This window comes from Aspergillus stella-maris, assembly GCF_047715825.1.
Source record: "Aspergillus stella-maris strain CBS 113639 unplaced genomic scaffold BDV14scaffold_3, whole genome shotgun sequence".
NCBI lineage: Eukaryota > Fungi > Ascomycota > Eurotiomycetes > Eurotiales > Aspergillaceae > Aspergillus > Aspergillus stella-maris.
The window spans coordinates 769,395-791,368 of record NW_027396797.1 but is presented as its reverse complement, the minus strand read 5'-3'; the positions used below and the strand labels follow the sequence as shown (position 1 = coordinate 791,368).

Sequence of the window (21,974 nt, the reverse complement as noted above, 5' to 3'; positions counted from 1 at the left end):
GCATAGAGGTTGTGGTGAATTGCAGCGGTTAAGAGAAAAATCAAGAGCAGATCCCTGGTTGCTTCATTTCGAGCAAAAAGGCTGTCTTAAGTGTGTCTGACTCTAGACTTCTCCACGACGCCTTTCACTTTGCGACTTTTCCCTTTCCCTTCACCTGGCGACTCTCTGGCTTTTCCTTAGGAAATAATTTTACCTCACAACTTCCCGCATCGTCCACTCTTCCTCTCTCTTCCTCCCACTCTCTCCCTCAACTTCCGGTTATCACTTCCTCATCTTCAGTTTCCTTTATGTCATTCTGTCCTCCATCCTGAATTGCCTCTCGCACGTCCCTTCGCTCCTTTAACCGCAGCCGCGCGTTTCCTGCGTCTGGAAGAGCACTGCAACCCCGCCGGGGAAAAATTCCTTTTGTCTATTCGGCTCTATTGTTGTCGCGGAAGGCCGCCGTCGCTTGCTGGTCGTTGCGCTCGCACACGCAGAATCGATACCCCTCTTTCTCATTTTCCATTTATAATAGCCCCCAGTCACGCCATCCACCTACCCCAGACCTGTCATCCCTGGGGCTTCACCACGTCGTCTTACCGGCATAGGGGGGATTCAAGGGCAAAGCATCCACAGCATCAGGAGAGAGATCCCCCCTCATTAGCAGCAATCAAATGGTCTCTATGGTCGAGGCCTCCATTTTGAACCACCATGATATGGCAATGGACCAGGTCAACCCTAAGTCCGAGCCCCTAAACGAAGGCTCTATCAGCTCCGCCGTGTCGACGCCTGATCCAGAGGGCGAGGTCTTGACGCAAGATGTCGCCCAGACTCAGAAACGAAAGGGTGGAAGAAAGCCTGTACGTAAGATCTTGTTCCAATGATCTGGGGATCGAGGTCTCTTTTATATCGACGGATTTTTATTTTGTTATCGCTTTATCTATGCACAATCCCCCGACTTATCTCCCCTGCTGCTCTCATTTGCTGGCCTTATCTTTTCGACGGCATTTTTTATCTTTGACCCTTGTCGGTCCGGGGCCCCGCATCACACCTCTTTATCATATTTATCATTCCCATTGATCATCCTTATCATCCCCCCATCTTTTACTTTCTTTCATTTGTCTACCATGAGCCTCAGTCTATTTTCCGATCTTATCTATTTGTTAAATGCTTAAACTAACTTCCCCTAGATCTATGCGACCTCTGAAGAGCGAAAGCAGCGCAATCGCCAGGCCCAGGCCGCTTTCCGCGAGCGTCGCACAGAGTACATCCGCCAGCTCGAGTCCACCATCAAGCGAAATGAAGATTCCCTGCAGACCCTGCAGCAGAACCATCGCACCGCCGCTGATGAGTGCTTGATGCTGCGTTACAAGAACTCTCTTCTCGAACGCATCCTTCTCGAAAAAGGTTCGTCACCTATCACCTTTATCCTCTTGTTTAGACATACTAACTCAACTGTAGGTATCGATGTTCAAGCAGAACTTCGTCTAAAGACTGGAGCGACAAATGGTCCAGGCAAACCAAGTCCTGTCACTACTAAGCCCCCGTCACTGCAACAGACTGCGATCAGCCGAAGCTCGGCCCAGCGTCATCCCAGTGGCCTAGCGCCTAAAGAACCTTTTAGTGTCCCTGGGTCGCGAGATGGAGGCTTCGGTATCCCGTCGCCTCAATTCCAGGCTACTCCTCCCTCTCACGTCTCGTCGCCTTCGCACACCAAATCTCCAGGATACGGATTCCAGGGCGCGATGTCGCCGGTCGAGGCTCAGGCCCAGCACGCACGATCGCAGATGATTTCTCACTCGAGAAATATCAGCCAAACTTCCCCGCCCATGAGCGTTGGTCAACCAGAGCCGACTGACCCAAAGGCTGCTATGTCGGCCGGCATGGGCCCCAGAGCTTCCCGCCTCCCGTCTGCGTACTATCCATCGCCATTCCAGAAACATTATGATCAATTAGGTATGCTGAAATGTCAACCTATCGTGCGACTTTGGCTAATCAATATTTAGAACAAGAATATGATGCACAAGCGGACATGATTGATGATGAACATGAATCATCCGTAGGGACTTCGCCGTTTGTGTCGGGCTTCAATGCCAACGGATCGGTCCCAAATTCCTCTCATTCTGTCAACTCCCACAGCATGAACCCCTACAGCCACCCGCCCGGTGAAGGAGTCAATGGAGCGTACGGCAATGCAAACGCCATGATGGGCAACTATGAGCCGATGCTTGACGCCGACCCATTTGGGCTCAGCGCTAGCATGCATTTCCAAACGCCTTTCAGCTACGAGCAAGGCAGCACACGTCAATGAGTGTCTGACGGCTTTCGATAACGATATATATCATTCTGAATTATCTTTCTATTTCTGCTTCCTTATCTCCTATGTCTTCGTCCATAGCGTGGGCTCACGGCTACAAGACAAAAGTTGATTGTTTCGAAGCATTGATCGGCGTTGGGTGGTTGATACCATTTGCTTGCACTGGGGTTTCTTTTGCTATTCACTCTGCATTAACTATCGGAAAAGAAAAATGGGCGGATTAGGTTGTCTGATTTTTTGGCAGAGAAAAATGTTCTTCTATACGATTTGTTTTGGACGAACACTTGATTTGCGCCTATTGCATTCGGGATTCCACTCTCGACTCTTATATCAACACTTGTTGTTCTCTTTCATTGCAAGGAATCATAATTTGCGCTTTCTATCTGCTGCCATTCAATTGTATATGTGTTCATAAACCATTGCTGTATAACCAGTGTACTGCTTTCGACTGTGATGTACGAAATATGGACACAATCAAGAATGTCCGAGGTCCTAATAGTGACGTAAATCCAGCGATCTAGCCCCCATTACCCCATGTCGAAATAGATTGATAGCACGCCTTATAGACAGGCGCCAACGTTACGTCCTTCAAGGCTGCTGTATGATGTTATCTGCAGGCCCGGTCCATGACGCCAATACCCTAAGCCCTAGACGTGATGGGCCAATCATAATGAGGCTAGACAGCTTCGCTTAGCAACCATCCGCACCTTACCGGATTCGGACGGTACAACCACAAACGAGGAACGTCGTCTCCAAACCTCCGTCACCCCTTCCCTCAATATCCCCATTTCATCCCCGAAAGGAGACGTGAGACATCGACTTTCCCGTCGTCGAGGTTAAGCCTACCTCGTCTCCGTTCCTCGCTAACCGCGCCCCCGGATCGAATTGCTGCGATAACAGCGAGCCTTCCCCCGGAAGGCCCCTCATAACCCCAGACGTCATGGCGGACGTCCGGTCCAAGGTACGTTGCTGAGAAGTTCGTTTTTGGCGGCGATAGCACGAGTTCGAGATGTTTGGGATCGAGATCGTATGGTGATGAAGTGGCTGTTTTGGATACTTTGGGACTGTTTGCGAGTCGGTCTGACTTGGGGAGCTTCCATTGGCGGGGATCTGGAGCTTCTGCCTGCTTTGTTCTGCGTTTGTGCTGGGAGCTTCGATGCGATCTCGAAGAGGCGATCAAATCATGTCAATTGAAACAATGCTGATCTTTTTTTTCTTGATTTAGAACCTGTACGAGCTTCTTGGTAATTCTACCTTCCCCCCCCCACGTTGCTCCTCGAGTCCCACGTCCCACGTTCGAGTCTATTTCGACTTTCGTCGCGTGATACGGATCTCGATTCCTTCTCTACCCATGTTTTGCCGATCGGATATCAGTTTTCTAACATGATACTTTTGTCTCGCATTGTAGGAAATGATCCCGAGTTAGACCCCAACAGAGAGCCCGAGCCCCCCACAAGGGCGCTCGACAAGCCCGCTCCCCGACACGGCAAGCGTGATGCTCCCAAGGAGGCCCCTGCCCGCCCCGAGGGTGCTGCTCCCCGCCGTGGTGGACGTGCTACTGGCAACGAGGCCGGTATGTGGCTCTGTTTTTGAGTCGCGTTGATATCATCATCGTGCGTTGATCGCATTCGACTAATTCCATTGGGTCCTTTAGCTTTCCGTGACCGCAACGCCGGCAGCCGCAACAACCGCGAGAAGCCCACCGAGGAGACTGGCGCCAATCCCCGTCACGAGCGCGGTGGACGCCCTGCCCGCCGTGACCGCCAGCCCCGCACTGGTCAGGCGTAAGTTCTTGGATCTACAACACGATTTTGTGCTTGAGGCTTGGTACTAACACATGCTCTAGCGACACCCGCAAGCAGGTCAACCAGGGCTGGGGTAACCAGGACGGTGAGAAGACTTGGGACGACGAGAAGGCCGCCGACAACATCGCCAAGGCCGATGAGAACGAGCCCCAGACTCCCGCTGAGGAGTCCGAGGAACCCGCTGACAAGTCCAAGTCCTTCGCCGACTACCTTGCCGAGAAAGCTGCCCGTGAGGACCTGAGCGCTAAGCCCGTCCGTGCTGCCAACGAGGGTGCTAAGACCGACAAGAAGTGGGCTGGTGCCAAGGAATTCAAGCGCAACGAGGACGAGGAGGCCTACATCGCCGGAAAGGAGAGGGAGTCCAAGGCCGGCAAGCAGCGCAAGGAGAAGAACTACCTTGACGTCGACATGCGCTTCGTTGAGGCTCCCCGCACCAGCGCTCCCCGCGGCCGTGGTGGTGGTCGTGGTGGCCGCGGTGCTGGCCGTGGTGACCGTGGTGACCGTGGTTCCGGCCGTGGCGGCCGCGGCAACGGCCCCCGCAGCGACCGCCCCGCTTCCGCCACCGTCACCGTTGACGAGAAGAACTTCCCCAGCCTCGGCGGCAAATAAATGGCTACTCGCCCTCCCGTCCCGTTTTCCCATGCACGCCCCACACATTTACTCTTGAATGAATGAACTTTGGGAGACTCGGAAACTACGACGATCATGATGCAGAGACGATTGTGAGCGGATTGTTCTTATGGGACTATCAGCCTACAATTGAATGAGGTGTGGCAAGCAAAGGCGAGACTGAGAAGGATATGATATAATCCATTCCCGTTTGGTCTCTTTTCAAACAAAAATCGGCTCCCCATGTACTTTGATTTGAATGTCAAAAATAGGAAAGTGAAATTCAAAAACGAGCAATGATACGTAATAGTAGTTGTAGATCTGTAGGACCCAGTCTAGTCTAGACCGTGGACTGATGCTGCCGCGCTATACTAGAGGATTAAAGCAGTTGATATATCGTAGTAGCGGGGGGCAAGGCACGAGGCTGAGGCTAAGCTGCACCACTACCAGCTTAGCTTACCCCAGACTCACGGAATCCTGCATAGTAGATCCGGGGCTGGGACACTACTGTACGAAAGTTCGTCTGGACTAGTCGAGTTTGATATCGGGGATTTCCTGTCCCACTACTCCGTTCTGAGCAAGCATACTGCTGTTGTCTATTGGGGATACTGAACATGCCATCACAATAGCTAACATTTCTCAAACTACTAATCCTACCTAAGCATCCAAGCATCTTGGGCTGATTTCGATGTCACTTTCCTACAAGCCAAGGCATAGATTCATCTTCGTCATCAGACACTCCCATAAACCCCAAGGCTATATCGTCAAGGTCATCTGTAATCACAGATCCACCCTAACAAGCTCCTCACCTTGACCATCCTCCGCAGTCACGTAAGAGACATCCTCATCCAAAAACTTCAACCCTTCCACCGCATTCCCACCACAAGCCCGCTGCAACGCCAAAAACGCAAAATGGCCGCCGATAACAGGCCTAGCGTAGAAAGTAGGGTTAGGGAAATGTCCCGTCCCCTCTGTGTCATGCAAATCCGTAAACGGCAGATGGGTCGAAGTCTCATTAACCCACTTCGCAACGGACTCGAGGATCTCGGAGCGGACGGGCTTAGAGGCCACTGCGACAGCAAAGAACTCCCAGTCTGTCTTTGTGTAGAGGTGTCGGCTGTCGAGGGGGAGGCCGTATTTTTGGCGGACGGCGTGGTACCATTTGCTTTGTTTTGTGTAGATGTGGTGCGGGACGAAGCCGGTTTTGGACTTTTCGGGGTTGGAGGGGTTGAGGGGGGTTTGCTCTTCGTCGTTCTGGGGGAGAGAGGATGGGGATGGGTCGAGAGGCGTGCCTTCGAGATGGAAGCAGAGCTGGGCGTCGGCGTAGAGGTTGTAGATTGTTGTCCAGGAGCCGTACCAGTCATAAGAGAGTTTGGCGTGGGTGTTGTCGCGCGACATGCCGTACTCTTCCCATTGAGCGATGTAGGTGTCCGAGACGTTCTAACTTGGTGAGTATATGGTTCATCTATCAGACGTGAGAACATACTTTGTAGTAGGCGACATCGTCGTTGAATCCGCCAATTTCGGCGATCTTGCTCATAGCGCGGATTCCAACGATACCTTTCAGAGCCAGGTTTGTTTGGAGCGCAAGCCAGCCAGCAAAGTCGTCTGTGGAAACTGGACAATGTTGGTTACTGTTAATGTTGCGGTTGTCGTGACTTGACTTACGTTGATTTTCGGGTTCCAGAGAGAACTCGACAAGATAGGAAGTCCATTGCTTCCAAAGCTTGTAGCTTCGCTGAATCCATTTCTTAGCTTGAGTGTGGCCAGAAGAAGCACCTCCCCATTTGGCATCTAGGAAGTCGATGCCCTCGCGGGTTTCGGGTGCACTGAGAGGGAAGTATCCGGCGTTGTCTTCTGTCATGACAGTGACTTCGCCCTCTGTTGACCACATTGAGGAGGCGGCATTGTCCTTGTCATAGATCATCGAGTTTGCGATCGCCAGGCCCATGATCAGAATGTTGCCGCATTCTTCCACCGGCATATACTCGTCTCTACCGTCAGGGTGTCCGGTTGCGTTGGGGAAGTGTGTTCCTAGATCGTGCATGGCATATTTGTTCGGGTATTGGCCACTGAGCATGTGCTCAATCAAAGGCTCCAAAAGATACGCCAGCCAGCGTGGATTGGTGTACAGGAAGAACGGGAACGCCGGGAAGATGACATCGATGGTCTGGAAGTTTCCGTTGGAAGAAATCTCCTTCAGGAAGAGAATCGGGTCTTCTGGGGTACCAGAGAAGGTCGTCGCACCCATGACCTGTCGAGCAGAGAGCGCCACTATGTCAACGTAGTCTTGCGCACCTGACTTGTAAGCATCATCAGCCAGCTGAAGTGAGTAGTTTGCCGCCAGAGCAATGGCGTTGCCAAAATCGTTGTAGTGCCAGCTCAACAATGCATTAGCGTCGCTGAACCATGACTCCCAAAGAGGACGCATCATAGTCAAGCCGCGCGCTGCAGCGTACTGCACGACTATGTCCTGGATTAGGGCTACGGTAAACGTGACGCTCTCGACCACCACGCCCGACTTTCTGGACGGAACAAACGACTTGGAGAACGCAAATACAGGCTCTCGATCTCCCACAGTGCGGAAGGTATCATCGTTCACGTTTGTCAAGGAACCTCGTTTAGCGAATGTTTTTCGCACCGACGGCGCTGAACCAGACTGGTATTGGGCTCCCTGATATTGTCAGCTTCTGTCGCGAGGGTCCTGGTGTATTACTTACAGCAGGCCCGGTAAAGTGAATGGTACCCCATTCTGCTCGGTCCTTATCCTCGGAAAGAAGACTCTCATTCTGTTTTTGTACGCGCCACCTCTGGAGGTGTGGTGAGGCGTCTAGAGACTCTCGTTCCGTGTCAAACTGCCAAGTAATCTGGTTGTCCTCCTTCTGACTGACCCATTGCCCATTGATGTCCATAAAGACATTGACAGTGACCTCACTTTCGACGTAGAAGGTGACATAGGAGGCGGGGGTCGACTGCCGCAGAGTCGATGTTGGAGTTATGGGAGATAGGAAGGAAACCGTGATGTTCGAAGGAGTGCCAGTTTTAGTATCGATGCTGTACGTTAGATTTGTCGTTGACGCATCGTATTTCGCTCCAAGGTAAGTAGGGAATTCGTATTCCAAAGACCTAATAGTTGTCAGATGTCGCAGGTCATTATAATTTTAATCAACATACTCCGGGAAGGACTCATGGGGCTTGCCCATCAGAGGATACACGAGGCCGTTACTCGGGACTTGGGCCATCAAAGAAAGGCCCAGGTGGTCCCCGGTATAGAAGATGGGCCATTCGGCCCAAGGTGCTTCTCGAGCATTGCCTAGCCAGGTGCTTAGATAGGGATTCCGAACGATCAAGGGCAAGACCGGCGGAGTCAGGGTCGAGGCCGCGCTGGCAGTCACCTGGAGGGCAGCGGCCAGCACCGCTAAGGACGGTCGCATTGTGCGGGAAAGTAGATTATCACAGATTATTCAATAACTTCAGAGCCGGACAGGCGTACAATAACCAAGGAAGTAGTGTAACCAAGAGGACAGAAGACAGCCGGGGAGTCTCCGAGTCGGTCTGTTTATGATGACGCAATCAGCCAGGGTCGGAGATCTACTCCAGGCCAGTCGATAGCAGTCGAGAGGTCAAGGTGCTTGTTGGTATGAATCAACAATGCCAGATTGTTGATTCTAAGAATGAAGGTAGATGCAGGAAGATTGGAGGAAGATGGAGGAAGAGCGAGAAGGACAAGGATGAAGGATGACGAGTCCAGCCAAGTCCCCAAAATGCGGGGAAGCTTACTCCAGATGAATTGCTTAGTCCAGAGCCTCAAGAAAACCAGAGGGACTATTGAAGAATTCTTAAGAATGTTATCTCAAAGGTTTTGAGTCTAGGATGCATTCCTAAAGCTTACATTCTTTATGCTCCATGATGTCATGCGGTTGTCTGTTCCGTCCAGGTTCCTATACAGAGTACAAAGTACAAGGGCACAGCCGACTGCGCTTGACAGATTATGATTGAGCAAAAGAAATAGCCAGAGCAGCTAGTGGAGAGAAGGATAGTCTCCATGTAGGACATCAATTAGCTTATAGATATCATGCAGGTACAAACTTGTTGAGACTCCAGGCCCTGGCATAGATAACGGGAGAATGTTTGGTTACTTATCGCTGTTATCTGCCCGCACGTGGTAACTAATCCAAAATATACGATCATCTAAAAACGCGTCGATCTAGAATCAGTAAAAGTAACGGAATCTTGGTAAATCATAAGCAACAGATTAAAATAAGTCAATCTCGAAATTACCAGTACAGTCCCTTGCTTCAGGAAATTAAGTGGTGGTGGAGCGAAAACGCCGACGCGTAGTACATGGACACGCTATTCCCGTGTGCCCACTGGATCTTGGATGGCTTCATCTCACGCCGCGGACTTTCCCTCACGCGTCTACCTTGACTTAGACCCAACCACCACTTTTCTTCCCTCATCCAACGCGTGAAAATTGCCCCCAACTCTCCAACTTTCACTTGATACCTATATATCATCTTTCTATCTAATACCCTACGCACAATTGCACCGCGTTCATCCCACCGCGGTCCTCGCCCCAATATCTCACGCGCGCCTTCCTGGACCTCCAAACAACGACGCTTCACCCTCGAGCATACCCAGAACAAACCCCCATGTCTCACCAAACACTCATTCCAAGCCCTCTCAAAGAAGACCGGCGGATCCTCGGCGAAAAGAACACCAACGCGTGTCTCTCGCCCGCACGCTCACCAACTAAACAAGCGCTCCTCAACGTTAACTCGCTATCCCCGACGAAGAAACTCCTCCCATCGCCTTCATTCACAGCACAGAAGAGGTCTATTGGGCAAGTGAAGAGTGAGGATGCTACGGCGCGTGTGCTCTTCCAAGAGAAACGCGTTGAGAACTCCACTCAACATGGAGCTGGAGCTGCGAGTCTGATAACGCCAAAGCCCGACGCGATGAACCTCGATACCCCCCAACAAACAACGAATGCTACACCCAAAGAGACAACAGCAGACTCAGCACCACAAGTAATTCCGTCAGATCCTGAAACGCGAAAGCATTTTATACAAGAGGTATGGTTACAACAATTCCTCCCCAGCAGCCTATCATGGAATATCTCCGATATAACTATACTAACCCAACAAACAGAAAGCATCCCTCCTCCGCACAAGACTCCAAAGCGCCATGCGTCACGTCAAAGACCCACAAATCGACCGCAGAGTATCGGAATTGGAAGAGCACAGTCGAAAATATCCCAGACTCTCAGGGTCCACGCCGGCAACAGGGTCAGGGTCAGCGTTGAGCTCGGGAACAAATTTACAACGGCATCTCGAACAGAAGTACGGGAAGGATACCCAAGATGAACAGGAGAAGGAAGAAGACGAGGATATGCTATCTACGCCCCGGGCACAACAGCACCAAAAACGCGAAGAACAACGAGATGTCATCCGAATCGAGCTTGAGGACGAGGTAACGCCCACACAGACGCAAACGACGCGTCTAGAACCGAGTAGCTATAACGAGCAAATGGTCCTTAGCAGCCCAACATACAATCCACCGGCGCATACCAGAACCCAGAGTGGTAACAGCCGATTCGACGATGACCGGCCTAACCACCGGGAAACAAATATTGCGACGTCGCCCTCATCACTGCGCGGTGAAAGTCGTGCTGCTGGCCCGAAGGCTGGAAATGGAGATGGAGATGCCGTTGACGGGCTGCTGAAGTTGATGGGGACGAATAGCGCGGCTGCGGGTGCGGGTGCGGGTACTACTAGCAGGGTATGATATCAGAAAATGTGAGACTGCGTTGGTTTGGGACCCACGTCGGGGTTGGTATTGATATTGGTGTTTTTGGAGTATCGGGGGTGTGTAGATTAGGTTGGTACTGATGTTTATAAGGGTTCTGAGTTCTGGGTAATTATATTTATGGTCTGGTATAGTAATCAAGAGAAATGAAGATGACCAGTCAGTCACGTCTAGTATATGCATGCATCTATGTACTCTATACACTCATAACAAAAAAATCCCCAATAAACCAACAACTATTACCTCACCTAACCTTCTTCAACTTATTCCTCTTTCTACCCAGCACATCCCGTCCCTCATCAATCTCAACCATCGCCTCACGCTTCGCAGCCCCAACCTCCTTCAAAATCGCGCCCTTCGCAACCCTAGCCTCAACATTCACACCTTCCTCCTCATACTCAACCATCTTCCTGCCCACGCGCTCCTCAATCGCAAGCACCAATTGTACATCTCTCTGTCCCACTAGCGTAACAGCTTCACCTTCCCTCCCCGCACGCGCAGTACGTCCAACACGATGCACATAGTCATCTGGATTGCGCGGAACATCAAAATTGACAACCAGGCTTACGGATGGGATGTCGAGACCTCTGCTCGCGACATCAGTAGCCACTAACAACCGCGCAGCGCTAGCTCGAAACCGCGCGAGATTCGAGTTCCGCTCTGATTGCGGCAATAGGGAGTGCAGCGATGTTGTCTTGTGTCCTAGTGTACGGAGAAGCCGATCAAGCAGGTCTGCGGTCTTGGTTGTATTCGTGAAGATTATGGCGTTTCGCGAGATATTGGTTTCTGTGCTGAGGAGGGTATGCAGGAAGGCTTCACGGTGGGTGAGTGGGACTTGGAGGTATGATTGTTTCAGCGTCGGCGGGATAGAGTCTTTGCTTTCGGACGAGATCTCAGTCACGAAGATAGGTGGTTTGGTGCCTGCTGTGGGCATGGATTTGAGCGCACGGACTTCGGGGGTGAGTGTTGCTGTGAAGAGGAGAGTTTGTCTGTTGCTTGAGGGTGGTAAGGCCGAAAGGCACGTTTCCACGTCTGGGAGCATGCTTCCTTGGCCTGGGGAGAGGAGGCGGTCTGCTTCGTCGAGAACGACCATGCGGACGCGCTTCAGGCCCGCGATTGTATCTGCGCCCGAGGTGTTGATGTGATCTGCTAGACGGCCTGGCGTGGCGACGACGACATGCGGGCGCCTCGCGAGCTCGAGGGCCTGCGAGCGCATGTCCGTGCCGCCTGTGATGAGAACGGGTTTCATGCTCTGCGGCGCGGAAATAGCCTTGATTTGTTCGAAGATTTGGAGCGCGAGTTCACTGTCACCATAGTCAGTACAAAACGACCTCACTTTTCTGAGATAACAAGACATACCGCGTCGGCGTAAGCACAACCGCAAAAACCCCAAACGGATCCTCCGCCCACTTCTGCAAAATCGGCACAGCAAACGCAATCGTCTTACCGGAACCCGTCCTACTCCCACCAATACAATCCCGCCCGTTCAAAATCTCAGGAATACAAGCGCGCTGAATGGCAGTCGGCTTGCGCACAGCCATAGTCGTCAACGACCCAATAAGCCAAGGCGCAACATCCAGCTTCTTAAACGACGATTCCTCCGCATTAAGACCGATCTCAAGCGCATCCTTGATCAGGACGGGGTTCTCATTATCTTGCGCTGCAGGCGCGGGGGGCGCGCTGCCTTTCTTCTTGATGCGCGAGAGGGAGGGGAGAGGTAGTGGTGCGGGAGCTGCGGTGTAGGAGTCGTTCGAGGACTCGGAGAGACGTCGGCGCTTAGGGGCGCGGATTTGCGGGTCTGTCTGGTGGATATCAACTCCGCCATTTGACGGGGCATCAGATGGTATGGAGGACTCCCGCGATCGGGTCTCTGAGGGTGATGAAGGCGCCATTATGTGATTTGCTTGATGCTGGGAATCTCCCAAAATTTGCGGCAGAAAAAAAAAGTTGTCGGCGATAGCGTAGGCGGTGAGAATATATACCAGCACGTGACTTTATCTATCTATGGGGCAAGTGCGACCAACGTACTCCGTACCTTCCCTCACATCGTTCTTTCTTATCTGGTCAGGTCTGTAATCGGTCGCTCCTGCCTTGGAAAGAGAAGCTGTATCTCAAAAACGAAGATGCGGCATTGACCTGAGGCAGGTGCGATCGAGTCGGTCGTTCCTTCCTATGTCTGCATCGCACCTTCCGTGTTTACGTCGGGCCCTATGGTACGAGGCAGTATCCAGCAAAATCTCACATGAGGCCACTATAGAAAATGCATATATTCAAGCTAAATGCTACGCGCTTTTACCTAAAGTTCATATACTTCTAGATCCCACCACACAACAGACAATCACCAATCGATACCAAAACCCCTTCTAAGCAGAGTGCTCACTCCGACTCCCCGTATGTCCCCTCCGTCTAGCCTGGTGCTCATAAACACCCATCTCAATATCATTTTCCGCAGCAGGAGCCAAGCCAGGCTCCTCAGATCCCAAAATCCCACCACCAGAGCGCTGACCCAGAGCATGACCCGTCTCATCATGACTAGCACTATGACCATAGACACCGCCGACACTCTCCATGGTAAACGGGCTAGCGGTAGGGCCATCAAGTGCATCTAGTTCCTCCTTCGTGAACCACTTTGGTAAGATGAATGAGCGAACGGGGATAAGGAACAGAATGATGACGGGGAACCCAATCGCCGCAATCGTCTGCGTGATTGCGAATGTCCCGCCGAACCCGATGAGTTCCAAGATGACAAAAGCCCAGATGGCGTGACGGCGCTTCAAGCCCTTCAGTGGATCCGATCTAGGCGTGAGATCGCGGTCCCGCGCCAGAAATATTAGTTTCTGCGTTATACCGTTGCCTTGTAGTGCCTGGACGCCCATGACGAAGAACAATCCTGCCATTACGCCCTGCGGGATGAGATGAAGGACAATCAAGAGCGGACCTGACATTGTTCCCAGTGTCAATAGACCCTGAGCTAGGTTACTAACCCGCTGCTCCACAACATGATCCGTCACGCGGATGGTCTTGCCCTTGTTTGTGTCGTCTTCATCGGCAACGTTGCGGGTTACGCAGAGGGCGGAGGTATGGAAGGGAGCTTGCGGGATTAGTCCGTTGGGGAACGGGATTCCCAAAATACCGGCGACGAAGGTCGTTAGGCCTAGGAGCCAGATGTCCCAGTGGAAGCCGGCTGGTTTGCGGAGAGGAAACTCGGTTCCTTGGGCAATGAGGGAGGATACTGTATTGAAATTAGCTTGGATTGCTGCCAGCTCATCAGAGAGGCTCACCATTATGATCAAAGTAAAACAAAATCGTCAGCAGCAACGCAAACGGAATAGCCAAAAACACATCCCCAACATCAATATCCCAAAAATGCACCAACCAGCTCCGATCAGCCGTAGGAAAGAACGCCTTGGACGTAGGCAGCGTCGCAACCTCAACATTCCGCATATGTCCAATATGCACGAAACCAGTAAAAAACACAATCGTCAAAGGCGTACCATAGTCCTCCAGGAACTTGCGTACATATCGTTGGAACAGGTTGCTGTTCCCAAGCTCACCGCAGATCCAGGCTGCCATGAGGACTAGTAGGGCGACCATGATGCTCAGATATGCTGATGTCTCCCCGGCCATTCCCCACTGTCTTGTCAAGACCTGGATACCTTTCTGCAGGTAGATGAAAGCAACATAGAACCCGAAGATGTCGCATGAGAATCGAGTGACGTAGGTTAAACCGTTGCAGGCATTGGTTATAGCGAGTACCCAATGCATGATGAGCGACCAGCTAGCATGCATCAATATGGTTACTCCAAGGATTCGTAGTTATGACTTACATCCCAATCCAGCACATAAACGCAAGGTACGGCGTTCCCCGGGGCGCGATAATATCGTAGACTGTATAGTTGAAGACAGTGATTGGACCTGAGCACCCGCCATTAGCTATAGTCCCAATCTACACCCAAGGTAGAGAAATGATAAGAGGTATAGAAACCCACCAGTAACCCCAACAATAACCAACGGCTGCGCCGCACAAATCGCAAACACAACCGATCCCAGAACCGACGCAAGCAAGACCTCATTAACGCCATAGCTCTGATGCGTCTTCTCAAACATGTCAAGGGAGAAAGCCAGGGCCGGCAGGATGCTGCTTAACATTAGCCCACGTTTCAATCTTTCCCACTCATACCAGTACTCAAGGCAGGGGATAAGCAAGCCATACTTAGCAAAATACATATAAATCGTCGCAGGAACAACACGGTAATCCCACGCATCAGCCCAATCACTCCAGTAGTACGGCGCGCGCCGCTTCACATCATCAATCATACCGCGGAAAAAGCGAATGCGCCACCATTTCGGTTCTTTCTCTTGAGCGTGGCCATGGTCTCGCGCATCTGATTCTGCTTCAGCTCCAGCTCCAGCGCCAGCTCCCGTCCCCTCTGGCCGGCGCGAGAAGAACTTCGCCGGCGACCGCCATGAGCGCCGCTGGGTGTCCGAGGCAGACGCAGAAGGGGAATGCGACGACCCTGGCCCCTGCAGAGAAGACGCAGCATGGAAGTTCGAGGCTGGGAAGTGTAATTGTCCGTGGGACGGGAATGCCTGGGCGGGCGGTTCCATGTTGGACTGGGTTGGGTTGAGGTTGTACAGAGTACAAGCTGGTTGGATTGCCACTGCCAGTACCTAAGGTAGGTAGTAGGTATACCTGCGGATGTGGGTAGCCGAGGAGGTCTAGGTTGGTAAGGAAGATGGTTGACTCTGAACAACTGGGGGTCTAAATATCTACTCCAGAAAAGCCAAGAAATAGAGGCCCCGCTAATTGAGGTATAGGACTGCCGGATGCCAGTCGGACGAAAAGCGCATCGAGACTGGCGCAAAGAAAGGTCAAGCGGAGAAGTGCAGGGAGGGTTTATGGCCTCAGGCATGCATTGTCTACTCCACTGTCTTGCGAGCATATCAACTTGAGCAGGACGAGTAGGGTGTAAAGGGTCTCACGTCATTCTGACTTGTTTGGCGGACCAGTTCATGAGGTAGGTAAGTAGGTAGGTAGTTTGTAGAGTTGATTGATCAAGGCTTGAGGGTGGTTCTGATTTTTTGTTTCTACATCGATACGAGATGACATCCGCCTTTCGTTCCTCAGCAAACAATGCCCAGCTGTTCCCGGCCAGCTGAGCCCGAGGTATATCACATTGTTCAAAATCACTCATACGAAGCTTGGTATATAGCAAGGTATTCAAATTGGTTAGTACTAGACGTTAGTAGGTTGAAACCAGAAAAGGCCGTAAGAAACACCCAGACTAGACTAAATGGCACCGAAAAAAGTAGAACTCCCCCTTCAAAACATTTTGTTCCTATCCCCTTACCATTTCGTAAAGCTAAAAGACTAAGATATAATCAGACTACTAACTCAAATCCACCTTGCTGATAATTTAAGCAGGTGGAGGGGGCGGAGGCTGGTCGCTTGGAGGAGGGGGTGGAGGAGCATCGCCAGGAGGGGGTGGAGGCGGACTGCCACTTGCGCTGTAGTACATCGATGGCATTCCAGGGGGAGGCGGAGGAGCACCAAGACCAGGAGGAGCACCGGGAGGAGCACCCATGCCAGGCGCAGCTGGGGCGTATCCGGGGTAGCCTCCGTATCCGTAAGCGGCGGCTCCAGGAGCAGGGGGAGCGGCCTGTTGCCAGGGCGCCGCGCCAGGAGCACCGTAGGCGGCAGCACCATAGCCGTAGTCGTTTCCGCCACGGTTCTGGGCCCAGGGTGCAGCACCGCCGTCGTCGCGCGAACCGTAGTCGTCGCGGCGGTTGTCGCGGCCACCGCGCTGCTGCCAGGGAGCGACATCGCTGGGAGGAGCAGGTCGTTGCCAGGGCTTCATGTCGTCTCCACCGTAACCTTCGGGGCCGCCTTCAATACGGCGCATGGGCTGGCCGTCAGGTCCAGGAGCACCACCAGACAATTCTTGCATGAGTTGCTAGACGATGTTAGCACAGATATTTCAAAAGTGGTTGTGTGGAAACGTACCTCCATTTCCCGGTCGACAGCATCGCCACTGTCAATAGCCCGACGGCCGTCGAAGCCTCCGTTGTTGCGCCAGTCGCTGCCGCGCTGGCGATCAGGACAATCACGAGCCATGTGTCCGGCGTTGCCACAGACACGACAGATGATGTTGGCGGTAAAGTTGCGCTGCTCAGGACAGTCGTACTTGCGGTGTCCGATTTGACCACCTGGATATGTTAATCAAGATTGAATGATGAAGAATGGAAGGATACTTACAGTTCTGGCAAGCTTGGTTCTCATCGTCACGGAGAGTACCGTTAAGCGCAGCAAGCTCACGAAGCTGGTTCCTCTTGAGCTCGTTCTGACCTTCGGGAATAGAGGCAGCCTGTCCACGTTAAGTTCTGATGACAAATATTTTCGGGAATATGAACTCACCGTCTCAATGACATTGTGCACCAACTTCTTAGCTTTGTTAACCTTCTCTTCAGTATCTGCCATGATCAGACAGTGCAGATCTTCTTCCTGGTTGCTAGCGTGAGCGGCGTCAGACCGGCCCTTCCCTTCCTTGACGGATCCCTTGCCACGGATAGCAATCTTTGCACCGGACTCGGTCTCCATCTTCTTCAGAGTGTTTCCACGGGGTCCTATGAGTAAGCCAACTGTAAAAGGTAGCAAGAGCTAAGTGTTAGTTCGGTTTGTTTTCCTTGAGTTTCTTGATGAGGCAGGATAAAGCATGTGCAAGTGCAACATTAAGCAGCAAAGCAAAGCAGGCGGGGTTAGCAAGAAGCGAGCCGAAAAAGCATCGCTGAACTGCTTAGCGCAGCGATGGCTTGATCGTGAGCTCGACTCGAGCAGCGAGTGAGTGGTGCAGAACGGTTAGGAGTTAGAGGGTTAGTTATCATACTGAAGTTAATCTCTGGATAGTCATTGACAGGCACGTAGACCTTCTCCTGGGTCTTAGTGGGACGCCTGTAGTCAGAGGGCGGGTGATAGTTAGGGATGGTCTTCATCGCCTTCTCCACCAGCTTGTGGCGCTCATCTTCAAGGCGCTTCCGGTAGCGGTATTCCCTAGTGTTTACACGTCTTCCAAAGTTATCGTACTGGGGCGGGGGAGACGGGGACCTACTCGGCAGCGGTTAGTATGAGTGCGAAAGTATTTGGAGAGGGAGAGAGACACACCTATCGCCATCCGCGGGGACAACATCGTTGATCCTGAGCTTCTGACTAATCTCCTCAATACGAAGATGAAGGGTATAAGCCTCGAGCTGTTCCGTGGTGAAGTTGGCCATAATCATGGTGGGCAAGCCCATCAGACCAGCGGCCTTGTTCTCCTGAGCATCGCCCCAGCGGTTGCGCTTCTTGCGTCGCTTGACACCGTCGGCAGGAGGGTCGGCTGCGAAGAAATAGATATTAGAGAAATTCAAAGTGATCAAATGTGAGAGAGAAGACATACCTCGAACTGGACTTCTGCCACGGTACTCCCCAGCGGCGGACGAAGGAGTCGCGGTGCGACTGTCCTCCTCTTCACCACCAAACCGTCTTTTCCCCAGAGGAATATTGTTGGAACCTGTGATTCCTTGGTTGCGCCACGCCATCTTGCTATATTTTAGTAGATGAGAACAAAATGTATGATGAGCGAAGGACAAGATAGCATCCGCAGGAGAAAGAAATGTCCTCGGAGGTGGCAAGCCGCCCGATCACGTGAAAGCCACGGGCGGATGAGTCAGCGGGTATGCCCGGGCAGATTGCATGAGGCTGTCTTCACCATACATTTACTTTGAATCTAAAATCAAAGTTAACCTTTGTCTAAAACACAAGTTTGGTAATATAATAAAATTATACTAGTATTTCGAAGCCAATTCACTATGAAGCCGAACAATCAGCAAGGGATCACATTCAAATCATATATCAGATCTAGGACAAACTAACTATTTAGCATCAGCTTTCATGCCACTCTGCACCCAAGCCCTCGCCTTCGCAGCCTCCTCATCAGCCCTCTTCTTATCAGCCAACAACTCCTTAATCTTAAACTTATCAGGAACATCCTGGCCCTTGCTCACGCCCGGACGAGCAGCAAGCCTCTCCTCCCAAGCCTTGAGGTTCGGGAACTCCTCAATATCAACGCCCGCCCAACCCGCAGCAGCAACCCACCCATAGGTACTAATATCCGCAATGGTAATATGGTCACCAACCATGAACCCGCTCTTCGAATCCGCAAGGTGCTTATCAAGCACAGAGTAAAGGCGCCTCGTCTCATTCACGTACCGGTTCACGCCGTACTCGATATGTTCGGGAGCGTAGCGCCCGAAGTGGTTTGCCTGGCCTTGCATGGGGCCGACGCCTGCGTTTTGGAAGTACAACCAGCTGATTGTCTCGTAGTACTCGCGGGTGCCCTGGGGGTAGGAGATCTTGTAGTCCTTGTCGTAGGTTTCGGCGAGGTAGGTTAGGATACTGCCGGATTCAAAGAGGCGGATCTTTTGGCCGTCTTTGAACGTATCTGTAATTGCGGGGATGCGGCCGTTGGGGTTGATTTCGAGGAACCAGCTGGTTTTTGTTAGTTGGAGTTGGAAGGACTGCGGGGGAGGGAGACGTACGGCTCCTTCTGGATGTTCTTGCTGATGTCAATCTTCTCGACCTTGTAGGGGAGGCTGTTGTATGTTAGCATGAGGCTCCTTGTGTGAATTGAAGCGAAGCGCAAGAGCAAAACATACCCCAATTCCTCCAACGCAATGGAGATCTTGATTCCATTAGGCGTTTGGGCCGTGTACAGCGTAATGTCAGAGCTCGACATGATGTGCGATGTAGAGAAGAGACGTTGGTGAGTACGAATTGAAGAGTTAAAGGCAGTAGAAATAGGAAGCAATGACTGCGTAATGTTTTGGTAAGAGGGCGAGGTGCGGAGAATGCTGAAGCTTGGACTGGACTGCCAGGGCAGATGGGAACAGCCTTTAAATACAACAGGCGATCGTAGACAAACCCCGCTCATAGTCTAATAGTAGTTACTCTGCACGAAATCAAACGGAACGCAGACTCTATTATTAATTGGGGGTGGTGCAGGAGTTACCATGTTAACCAGTAGTAAACCTGGGCTGTCTGCGCAAGAAGTAAGGTAGGTAATGATGCCATCAATGCCGGTTCTCCACAGCCCCACTACGGTTGGGGATCTGATTTCTAAGCTTCAGGTGCTTACTCTCCGACGGGATCGCGGGCTGTTTCCAGAAGGATCGGATGCTTCCCGGTAAATAACAGATAAGATCGATTGATAAGCTATGGTACGTAGCGCGGTTGTCAAGAAAGGAGTGGAAGAGAGTTGAATGAACATAATGAAGCCATCGATAAGTGCTCGAGTTAAAATATCTACAACGAAAGTGTATCCCTCATCTATCCAAGCATGATAGACAAACCCCTAGCGCCTGAAAGACCGAAATCGCGTTCGCAAAGCTGAAATAACCGCTTGCGTGCTTGCATCCATGATCCGCCACCACAAGTCTAACCTTAACTCTACCACGTGAAACTCTCCTCGATGAAGTCAATCTGCGTCTTGTCTTGTCGGCTGCGGCACGCGCGGCGAACATCATCGCTGAGACTGCCGTTACCGCAGACCAAGGCGCCCATTGCACCAATCTGGTTCTCAACCTCCATGTTGATGAGTGTGTCAATGTTCGGTCGTCCGGGGAACATCTGCACTGTTGAGCTAGGGCTTTGAATCTCCTTGGTGTTGCGCGGCCGCGTAATGAAGAGCATGATCCGCAGAACCTCCCGGCGACGGTTCATGGCTAGGATGCTTGTCATCCAAGGCCGGATCCACTCGAGGTGCTCTGGCGACTGAATGATCCAGACCAGTGTGACGCGGCGTGCAGCCACGGTTCCGTCCGCGTATCCTTGTACGAGATGGCGGGTGAAGGGCACCAAGTGAGTGATACCGACACCTCCAGCGAAGAGCATGACGGAGCCGTATGAGTCCATGGAGTGAATGCTGCCATACGGACCCTCGGCGAAGGCTGTAAGAGTCGTTCGGCAGTCGACAGAGCTCACAGCTCGCTGGAAAAGCTTGTCGGTGAAGCCGGTTCGGCGGCGGATCAGCAAGGAGATTGTCGTCTGCTGGGGACCATAGACATCCCGTTGGTTCATGGGGAGACCCTTCTCGTCACTCATGACATCTTCCACGTCGCTCCATCCGACAGAGAAGGGGTGAGACATCCACCATCCAATTGCAGGGATGTATAGGTACAGGTGCTGACCGGGCTTGAAGTGCCATGGGCGCGACAGCTTGAGGGTGACTCTCAAAGCATCGCCAGGCAGGGCCTCCACGACTGCCTTGGTAGAGCGGCCGCCGATGTTGCGGTAGAGAACGATTACAAGGCGCGCAAACCTCTGTTCCATATTAGTTCTGTAATTCTTAATTTTGGAGGGGGTTACTAACCTCCAATGCCCAAAGGATGATTGCGGAGAGGAGGAAGTTCTGGGCATTGCGTCCGTCCAGGTGAACCCAGAGGAAGGCAAAGGAGACGACGACAAAGGCAATGTGGAGGTGGAGGAACGTCTCGTAGAAAGCATGGCGCACGGCCGAGGGAGAGTGCACCATAAGCGCAGTGAACGCGCAGGTCGCGATCAAGCCACTCCGGATGAAGTCGCTGTGCGCGAAGGACTGTGCAGCTGCATCCCAGCCACCTGATTACTATTAGCAACGATTACCTGGTTGAAAGGGAACCAAGAACGTACTCTCTTGGGCCTTGGGGATGGCCCAGGCAAAAGTGTGGGCAAGTGCCTCACAGACAACAATCCTGGCCAGCCAGCGGTGGATCAAGTTGAATGTGTCGTAGGGCACCTCGAGCAAATCGATCAGAGGGTTGTTCCTCCCCGCAGTAAGAACAAGAGGAATCAGGTTCACAGTAGCCATAATACCTGTTCGGCTAACGATGAGACTCGCAATCGAATCCGGCTCCGTCTTGTATGGCATAGTGACGCAGCAGAGGGTAACGTTCATAGCAATAATGCCAATGATGATGAACATGTGGAAACGGCTGGGCAGGGTACCCATGTTTACGGCGCTCGACAGTTGGAACTCCCTGTTATGTCTGTTCCGGAAGAGCGGAGCGTAGACGATGTGCTTCTTGATCTTCGCGAGGGTCGGATGGGCAGGCGTGAAGTATCGTTGGCGCTCATTGTTGAAGCTTGCCAATCGTCGCATATGAGCTGCTATTCTGAACCACATCTTCCACACCAACATAAATGCTGCGAAGCAGCCGAGGGCCAGCAAGGAGTAGCGGGCGAGGTCATCGTTGAGCATCGCGTAGAACGGGTTTCCGCCATGACCGCCTCGCCGTTCGAGGTCGGTATCTGTAGCTAGAACATGTCCAACCAGGGACAATGAAAGAAGTAAAGCCATGATTGACAAAGGCTTTTTATAAACGAAACGACAGACAGGAAATTTCGAGAATAAAACAGAGGAGACCAGCTCCAAGCAACGGAATAT

At 52.0% G+C, this 21,974-nt stretch overlaps 9 protein-coding genes across 9 annotated transcripts; 3 read left to right on the top strand and 6 right to left on the bottom strand.

The window, feature by feature from the left end:
• The first annotated feature begins 183 nt into the window (after positions 1 to 183).
• On the top strand, positions 184 to 2,399 carry BDV14DRAFT_69421 (uncharacterized protein). The gene is made up of 4 exons (XM_073777299.1): positions 184 to 839; positions 1,170 to 1,386; positions 1,441 to 1,935; positions 1,986 to 2,399. Exons 1-4 carry the CDS (start codon positions 654 to 656, stop codon positions 2,288 to 2,290), a joined length of 1,203 nt encoding a protein of 400 aa, XP_073633053.1. The 5' UTR covers positions 184 to 653; the 3' UTR covers positions 2,291 to 2,399.
• A 1,280-nt stretch (positions 2,400 to 3,679) lies between these two features.
• Positions 3,680 to 4,710, top strand: stm1 (putative telomere and ribosome associated protein Stm1; the record flags this gene model as incomplete). The annotated part of the gene is made up of 3 exons (XM_073772264.1): positions 3,680 to 3,869; positions 3,951 to 4,080; positions 4,143 to 4,710. 3 exons carry the CDS (start codon positions 3,680 to 3,682, stop codon positions 4,708 to 4,710), a joined length of 888 nt encoding a protein of 295 aa, XP_073633052.1.
• A 585-nt stretch (positions 4,711 to 5,295) lies between these two features.
• On the bottom strand, positions 5,296 to 8,549 carry BDV14DRAFT_164302 (putative glutaminase). Its single transcript, XM_073767161.1, has 5 exons — positions 7,885 to 8,549; positions 7,431 to 7,836; positions 6,379 to 7,384; positions 6,197 to 6,327; positions 5,296 to 6,150 (listed from the first exon to the last, which is right to left on the bottom strand). Exons 1-5 carry the CDS (start codon positions 8,142 to 8,144, stop codon positions 5,491 to 5,493), a joined length of 2,463 nt encoding a protein of 820 aa, XP_073633051.1. The 5' UTR covers positions 8,145 to 8,549; the 3' UTR covers positions 5,296 to 5,490.
• A 560-nt stretch (positions 8,550 to 9,109) lies between these two features.
• On the top strand, positions 9,110 to 10,630 carry BDV14DRAFT_69395 (uncharacterized protein). Its single transcript, XM_073777298.1, has 2 exons — positions 9,110 to 9,785; positions 9,862 to 10,630. The coding sequence occupies exons 1-2, from the start codon at positions 9,363 to 9,365 to the stop codon at positions 10,495 to 10,497; spliced, it is 1,059 nt and encodes a 352-aa protein (XP_073633050.1). The 5' UTR covers positions 9,110 to 9,362; the 3' UTR covers positions 10,498 to 10,630.
• On the bottom strand, positions 10,630 to 12,426 carry dbp8 (ATP-dependent RNA helicase DBP8). The gene is made up of 2 exons (XM_073777297.1): positions 11,878 to 12,426; positions 10,630 to 11,822 (listed from the first exon to the last, which is right to left on the bottom strand). The coding sequence occupies exons 1-2, from the start codon at positions 12,408 to 12,410 to the stop codon at positions 10,763 to 10,765; spliced, it is 1,593 nt and encodes a 530-aa protein (XP_073633049.1). The 5' UTR covers positions 12,411 to 12,426; the 3' UTR covers positions 10,630 to 10,762.
• Positions 12,427 to 12,881: 455 nt separating this feature from the next.
• Positions 12,882 to 15,331, bottom strand: BDV14DRAFT_209133 (anion exchange family protein; the record flags this gene model as incomplete). The annotated part of the gene is made up of 5 exons (XM_073775573.1): positions 14,732 to 15,331; positions 14,508 to 14,656; positions 14,346 to 14,433; positions 13,800 to 14,296; positions 12,882 to 13,765 (listed from the first exon to the last, which is right to left on the bottom strand). Exons 1-5 carry the CDS (start codon positions 15,124 to 15,126, stop codon positions 12,882 to 12,884), a joined length of 2,013 nt encoding a protein of 670 aa, XP_073633048.1. The 5' UTR covers positions 15,127 to 15,331.
• A 711-nt stretch (positions 15,332 to 16,042) lies between these two features.
• Positions 16,043 to 18,259, bottom strand: bbp (putative zinc knuckle transcription factor/splicing factor MSL5/ZFM1). Its single transcript, XM_073777296.1, has 6 exons — positions 17,952 to 18,259; positions 17,678 to 17,891; positions 17,403 to 17,620; positions 16,775 to 17,157; positions 16,523 to 16,725; positions 16,043 to 16,472 (listed from the first exon to the last, which is right to left on the bottom strand). Exons 1-6 carry the CDS (start codon positions 18,091 to 18,093, stop codon positions 16,373 to 16,375), a joined length of 1,260 nt encoding a protein of 419 aa, XP_073633047.1. The 5' UTR covers positions 18,094 to 18,259; the 3' UTR covers positions 16,043 to 16,372.
• BDV14DRAFT_68921 (glutathione S-transferase family protein) lies at positions 18,217 to 19,707 on the bottom strand. Its single transcript, XM_073777291.1, has 4 exons — positions 19,210 to 19,707; positions 19,093 to 19,146; positions 18,428 to 19,042; positions 18,217 to 18,361 (listed from the first exon to the last, which is right to left on the bottom strand). Exons 1-4 carry the CDS (start codon positions 19,482 to 19,484, stop codon positions 18,340 to 18,342), a joined length of 966 nt encoding a protein of 321 aa, XP_073633046.1. The 5' UTR covers positions 19,485 to 19,707; the 3' UTR covers positions 18,217 to 18,339.
• A 292-nt stretch (positions 19,708 to 19,999) lies between these two features.
• BDV14DRAFT_187003 (ferric reductase family protein) lies at positions 20,000 to 21,887 on the bottom strand (the record flags this gene model as incomplete). Its single annotated transcript, XM_073770902.1, has 3 exons — positions 20,000 to 20,872; positions 20,922 to 21,169; positions 21,221 to 21,887. The coding sequence occupies 3 exons, from the start codon at positions 21,885 to 21,887 to the stop codon at positions 20,000 to 20,002; spliced, it is 1,788 nt and encodes a 595-aa protein (XP_073633045.1).
• Between the last annotated feature and the right edge of the window lie 87 nt (positions 21,888 to 21,974).